Source organism: Phacochoerus africanus, chromosome 8 (assembly GCF_016906955.1).
Source record: "Phacochoerus africanus isolate WHEZ1 chromosome 8, ROS_Pafr_v1, whole genome shotgun sequence".
NCBI classification, from domain to species: Eukaryota; Metazoa; Chordata; class Mammalia; order Artiodactyla; family Suidae; genus Phacochoerus; species Phacochoerus africanus.
In genome coordinates this window covers 163765605-163772753 of record NC_062551.1, presented here as the reverse complement: position 1 = coordinate 163772753, position 7149 = coordinate 163765605, and the positions used below count along the sequence as shown (strand labels likewise).

Here is a 7149-nt window from a genome sequence, read left to right as displayed (position 1 = left end):
GGTTGGTGACTTCCCGAAGGCCAGTCCCTCAGCCATAAGGATGACAACCACCTGCTGGGGTCGGCCAGGAGGCTCAAATGATTGAAGACATGTCAAGGGCTCGGCACAGCACCCTGCAAGTCTTTAAAAGATGGAAGCTGTCTTGATTACACTGCTGTGGCTCCTTAGTCTGGATCACTCGTGTGGCTTTTCATCATACACTGTCTCGTACTGCTGTAGGACTGTTTCCAGTGTGTCTCTGTTCTCCCTAGAGTCTTGAGAGCTGGCAAAAGCAAGGCTTACGCGTAACATGTCTACATTCACTTCTGTGGAGCTTAGCACATGCAGGGCAAGACAGAAGACAAGTGAATATACCGTAAGGAGAACAGCAAGGGGCTCACAGGTGAGTGAAGGGACATTTGATGAAGGGGGTGAGGGTGCCACCTGGCCAGGACTTCGACTAAGAGGCAGGTAATAAGAAGCCCCATCGTTTCCCTATTCCATTTGAAGCAGCACCCATGTATCTATAAACAGTATGCTCTGGGACCAGATGAAAGAAAAATAATTCAGCCAAAGTTAGAGGCAATCAGCCCCAAAAGTCTTTCAATCTGATTTTCCCAGGATTAATGCTTTTTCCAATGATGCTGAAAAGCTATTACTGATACCAACTTGCCGAATAACTTCCTCTTCTTAGAGAAAAAACAGTTCTTTGTAGAGAACTTTCTAGAGAGGCTTCAGTAATGGTCCCTCTGGACACATATTTAGTAGGAGACAATTTTGGTTGAATTAATCTGAAGTCTAACTTCAGTGTCCAAAACTGCTTAAGTGTCTTATCAGAGGCCTTAAATTAGATATGGTAACAGAAATGATAGAATTAGATTTTGCCTAAAAAGCCTCAGGTTCAGTTTTTATTGTTCAGAAAGCTTCTTGTTTGGTGTGAAAATTAGTGTTCCCAGGGATAATGGTATATATATAGTTAATGAGGCTGCAGCTAACGCGCTAGCATTCTCTCAGGTTTTTTTTTTTTTAATAATATGCAATATAAATTGTACTTACACTCATTTCTTGAGTGAAATAGGGCTAAAGTTAGAGCACACTTGAAGTGGCGATGACAATTCTGTTACTTAAGAATTTACTCCAATGATACCTGAGTGGGTTTTTACAATATTTATTAAAACAACTGAAGCCCCAAACAAGGTCTATGTGAACAAAGGTAAACAGAGAAAATCACCATCAGTGCCATTTCCATGCCTTGATTTTAACGGGAAAGAGCCACCACCACAGGGAAATGTGCACCAACTGGCCCCTGGCTCCAGCAGGCAACAGCAGAAAGCCTATCGTGTCACCATACTTCAGCCGGCTGACTACAAATTGTTCCATCAGATTATTAACTCAGAAGGCTCCGGCTAGACTGGAAAGTAGTTAGAGACCCCAAACCCATTTCTTACCCATTTACCTTTTTTTTTTGTCTTTTGTCTTTTTTGTTGTTGTTGTTGTTGTTGTTGTTGCTATTTCTAGGACCCCTTCCCTCGGCATATGGAGGTTCCCAGGCTAGGGGTCGAATCGGAGCTGTAGCCCCCGGCCTACGCCAGAGCCACAGCAACGCAGGATCCGAGCCGCGTCTGCAACCTACACCACAGCTCACGGCAACGCCGGATCGTTAACCCACTGAGCAAGGGCAGGGACCGAACCGCAACCTCATGGTTCCTAGCCGGATTCTTTAACCACTGCGCCACGACGGGAACTCCTTTTTTTTTTTTTTTGACTGTGCTCACAGCATGTGGAAGTTCCTGGACAGAGATCAAACCCTCACCACTGCAATGACCAGAACTGCTGCAGTTACAACGCCAGATCCTTAACCCACTGAGCCACAAGGAACTCCTACATAACAAATTTTGATATGAGGCAATGACATTTAACTTCAGCAGAAGAGCTTTCCCTCTCAAGAAGGATTTTTTTTCATATATATTCAGAAATAACCATTGGAAAAAAATTTTTTTTTCTGGCCTGGGAACTTCTGTATGGGTGTGGTCAAAAAAGGAGGTGGGGAGGGAGCAACTATTGGTACACTCGACAAGTTGGATGGACCTCAAGAAGTTACATACTACGATTCCATGTACAAAACTCCAGTGATGGAGAACAGATCATTGGTTGTCAGGAGTTAGGGCTGGAGAGAGGCTGTATTTTAAAAGAGCAGCACTAATATACAGATGGCCAACAAACACATGAAAAAATGCTCAACATCGCTGATTATAAGAGAAATGCAAATCAAAACTACCATGAGATACCACCTCACACCAGTCAGAATGGCCATCATTAATAAATCCACAAATAACAAGTGCTGGAGGGGCTGTGGAGAAAAGGGAACCCTCCTGCACTGCTGGTGGGAATGTAAACTGGTACAGCCACTATGGAGAACAGTTTGGAGATACCTTAGAAACCTATACATAGAACTTCCATATGACCCCGCAGTCCCACTCTTGGGCATCTATCCGGACAAAACTCTACTTAAAAGAGACACATGCACCCGCATGTTCATTGCAGCACTATTCACAATAGCCAGGAAATGGAAACAACCCAAATGTCCATCGACAGAGGATTGGATTCGGAAGATGTGGTATATATATACACAATGGAATACTACTCAGCCATAAAAAAGAACAGAATAATGCCATTTGCAGCAACATGGATGGAACTAGAGAATCTCATACTGAGTGAAATGAGCCAGAAAGACAAAGACAAATACCATATGATATCACTTATAACTGGAATCTAATATCCAGCACAAATGAACATCTCCTTAGAAAAGAAAATCATGGACTTGGAGAAGAGACTTGTGGCTGCCTGATGGGAGGGGGAGGGAGTGGGAGGGATCGGTAGCTTGGGCTTATCACACACAACTTAGAATAGATTTACAAGGAGATCCTGCTGAATAGCATTGAGAACTTTGTCTAGATACTCATGTTGCAACAGAAGAAAGGCTGGGGGAAAAATGTAATTGTAATGTATACATGTAAGGATAACCTGACCCCCTTGCTGTACAGTGGGAAAAATAAAAATAAAAAAAAAATAAAATAAAATAAGCATAAGAGATTGGGAAAAAAAATAAATTAAAAAAAAAATAAAAGAGCAGCACTAGAGAGTTTCTTTGTGGTGAGGGAACCGTTCTGTATGCTGATTGTGGTGGTGGTTATGCAAATCTATAGCGATAAAATTTCCCAGTTATAGACCAAAAAGCAAATAAATGAGTGGAGGAGCTTGTGAAACCTCAAAGGTCTGTGGTTTAGTTACTAATATTGTACCCAATGTTGACTTCTTGGTTTTGATCATTTACTATGGTTATGTAAGGTATTATCATTGGGGGTTGCTGGATGAGGGGTACCCCTGAACTGCTACCATTTTTATAATTTGGGGGGAGTCTAAACAGCTTTTTTAAAAAGTGGAGAAGGATATGCTATAGCTGAGGACAAAGGAAAGTAGTCAATCTAGACATTTTTATTAAGTTCCATTAAAAAATATCAAAACATTTGAAAAACAAAGTTTATAAAACACACTCACACACCATAGTTTGCTTATTCTGTGAGAGCCAGTGCTCTATGTTGAAAATGCTACAGTAGCATCAACCCACCAGAGTGCAAATGTTTTACTTCCACAGAATTTAACAAATACACATCTTAATTAAGAGGACATACATACTCCATGTATAAAAGATCTTAAGTTATTCTAAAAAAAAAAACTTTCCCCTTAAATTCAATAAGAGTTGATTTAGCTAATTTAGTCAGAGTCATGATAACTTTTATGTTCTTTTAGGTGATACTGGGTAGATGCAGAGATACAAAATGCTAGGAGAACAGACAGACTTTTCAAAATGTACAGTATAAAAGATCAATTCAGATTCAGAGTTGGATAGTATCTGCTTATCCAAATTTGTTGAAGTAACTGATGTCAGGAATTTTTTTTTTTAAACGTCCTGTGAAGCTGAACAGTCCTATTTGAAAAAACAGCACTTAGCCCTCCTACAAGCCAGCCATCTCAGACAATCAGGTCACTTGTTCAGCTCTTTGCCATCAGCTGCTACCAAGAAACGGAGTGGTCCCTAAAGCATTGAGAATTCCAAAATTTATCAAAAGGCTCTGGTTTTCCTAAGTATCTTCAGGAGACATCCCATCCTCATATCAGGAGGGCAGAGAGTTACAGGGTTAAAACAATTTTGGCAACTGTCTGAGACGCTTCACGTCTAAGAAGGTCCCTACTGAATTCATACTGTTCATTTGTTTTAGAGTTTCAGGAGGTTTCAAACTTTCAGGAAAAACTGGAGTATCCCTTACATTTTCTTTCTCAGGATGTTGGGTAAACTCTGCTTTTCCAGTTCGGAGGTTCATTGCAGGACTCGGTTTAAAGTTCTTTAACAAGAAGGCAGGTTTTTCGTTCCATTGCTGTGTTGCTTTTGGCTGAACAACTTCATTTGTAATATTTCTCAATACCGGCATCTCTGTGTGGGAACCCACGGAAGCACAGGCGCAGCAATTACTTACTTCACAAGCATTCCTCGAAGGCGCTCTCTGACAGTCAAGCTGTTCAGCTATGCAGGTGAGGTTCTGATTCACCAAATGTTCACTCTTGCTATCTGCCTTGTCTGGAGGCTCCTCGTCATCTTCACTATTGTCACTGCTTTGTAGGAGTCCGTATCTCTTCATATATTTTTTGGTTGCAAATGACATGTTGCTTGGTGAAATTAAACTGAGCCCCACTGTGCTTCGGTCTGTATTAATATGCAGAAGACTCAAAGATGAGTCACCGTTGTTTTGGTTGGATCGAGCGAGAGACAGTTGTGACAGCTGATTTTCATTTAAATATTTCAGAGCTATCGCATTTGCCTCCATGCTCAAATCCACACCGTTGGGGCTTACGCCGCTCACGCCAACATTAGCAAAGGACATGTAGTTTAGTCCCGAGATCACCGCTTCAGGGCTGATGCGCGCCAACACACTGAAAGACAGAACAGGGCAGGCCGTCACTATCTTACTGTGAGCACCGTCTAGCACAGTGCTATCGTCAACGTGTTCCGTTCTACGAGCGGAACAAAAGTCTCCAGCTCTAAGCTTGATGCTGTTTTTCATCTGGGTGCTCAGACATCTAAGTCTTGATGCTCCAGATACATTCAAGGGATAAATACGATAACCTAGAAGGTAATCCATGAGTCAAAGACTGAGAGTGGAACACAGATTAATTTTCCTAAATTTATACATTAATTATGGTGTTAAGATCAAACATAAGACCCTCAAATGTAAAGCTTTTCAATACTGAAAAAGTAAAGCAAAAGCAAAATCACACAGAAAACACAATTGAGATAATATACTACTACAAGCTTTGTTAGAGCAGCTCAGAATGTTACACTGTTCAGAGTTGAAAATATTTCTTTTTTATATATTTATTTATTTTCTCTTATCTTATTGTCTTTTTGCCTTTTCTAGGGCCGCTCCCGCAGCATATGGAGGTTCCTAGGCTAGGAATCTAATCGGAGCTGTAGCTGCCAGCCCATGCCAGAGCCACAGCAATGCCAGATCCGAGCCGCGTCTGTGACCTACACCACAGCTCACGGCAACGCCAGATCCTTAACCCACTGAGCAGTGCCAGGGATCGAACCTGCAACCTCATGGTTCCTAATCAGATTTGTTAACTGCTGCGCCACGACAGGAACGCCTGAAAATATTTCATTTGTGATGAATGAAAAACATCAACCAATATCTGGGTATGGACACGTGTGCTTGTGCGTACATATGCACTCATTTTCTTCCATTAGATATAATCCACACTCACTTTGGCTGGCGTTGCCTCAGTGGTGTCATTAACTGACTTGCCTTTTCCTGTATACCACGTGTACACTAATGGCTCTTAATTTTCACTGATGCTTTATTATGTGCCAGGGATTTTGCTAAACATGTTTTCTTACAAGAAACCTTTCTCTGGGAGGTGGTTCCTATCAAGTATTTCAACTTATTTTCCACTCCAAGACTTCACATGTCCCTCCCCCTACTTTTCTGTTTTCTCTTTGGCACTTATGGGTATATATTTAACCTACATTTCTTTTGACAGTCTAGCTCCTTTGGTGAAAGCCCATGAGGGCAAGGGATTTTCTGTCTGTTTCTCCTGCCACTGCAGTATCCTTGGTGCCTGGCACAGGGTTCAATAAAGGCACTCAATAAATATTTACTGAATGAATAAAATAGGTATTATCACTATCTTTATTTTATAGTTGAGAAAACTAAGGAATAGAGTTTTGTTTTGTTTTGTTTTGTTTTGTCTTTTTGCCTTTTCTAGGGCTGCTCCCGCGGCATATGGAGGTTCCCAGGCTAGGGGTCCAATCAGAGCTGTAGCCACCGGCCTACACCAGAGCCACAACAATGCAGGATCTGAGCCGCGTCTGCAACCTACACCACAGCTCACGGCAACGCCAGATCCTTAACCCACTGAGCAAAGCCAGGGGTCAAACCCACAACCTCATGGTTCTTAGTCGGATTCGTTAACCACTGCGCCACGATGACAACTCCGGAATAGAGGTTTTTAACTAATTTCCCCAAGTTGAACAGCTAGTAACCGGCAAACTGAGGCCGGGTCTGCCTTACTCCCTGGGGCTCTCTAACCACTGTTTCACTATACTGTTCTCAGCAACTTGTGTGTTGCTCTTTAAAGTTTTTCTGTTCCCTAAAAATTAGAGTCCTCTGTGTATTAATATATATATATTACTATTATTATATTCTAGTGAAAGAATATGCTCTGACTTTCTGTATCATCCAATGAAGAAATTCAGCTGTTTTATATATTATGCAGCCACTGCCTGCATCCCTACCCCCACAAAATCCTAATAACTATCAGGTAGTTTCATTCTCATAAACACCTGAAACTTTGAAGAAACTATCTTCAACCATTAATATTCCCTGAAACCAGTGATGTCATCACCAAACAACGGAAGGGTGTGCTCAATAATGCTGGTCTTTATAACCACCTTGGAACTTGTCCTTAACCTTGGTATTTACTGCTTTGGAGTAAATAAGATGGAAGAGATACTATCAATCTATCTAGATACTATCTTTTATGATATATTCATAGTGATAATATCTTCTATTTTCTACTTTCTTTGCCTATTTCCTCAAAATTACAAGCAATCTG

The 7149-nt window shown here is 41.3% G+C and overlaps 1 protein-coding gene across 1 annotated transcript in view; it reads right to left on the bottom strand.

Moving 5' to 3' along the window:
• Positions 1–3471: 3471 nt before the first annotated feature.
• Positions 3472–7149, bottom strand: part of STIL (STIL centriolar assembly protein) — a 56712-nt gene continuing 53034 nt past the window's right edge. Inside the window, exon 17 of the mRNA XM_047789160.1 lies at positions 3472–4968. Within this exon, the coding sequence (XP_047645116.1) occupies positions 4179–4968 (790 nt within the window). The 3' untranslated portion in view covers positions 3472–4178. The remainder of the gene's footprint in view (positions 4969–7149) is intronic.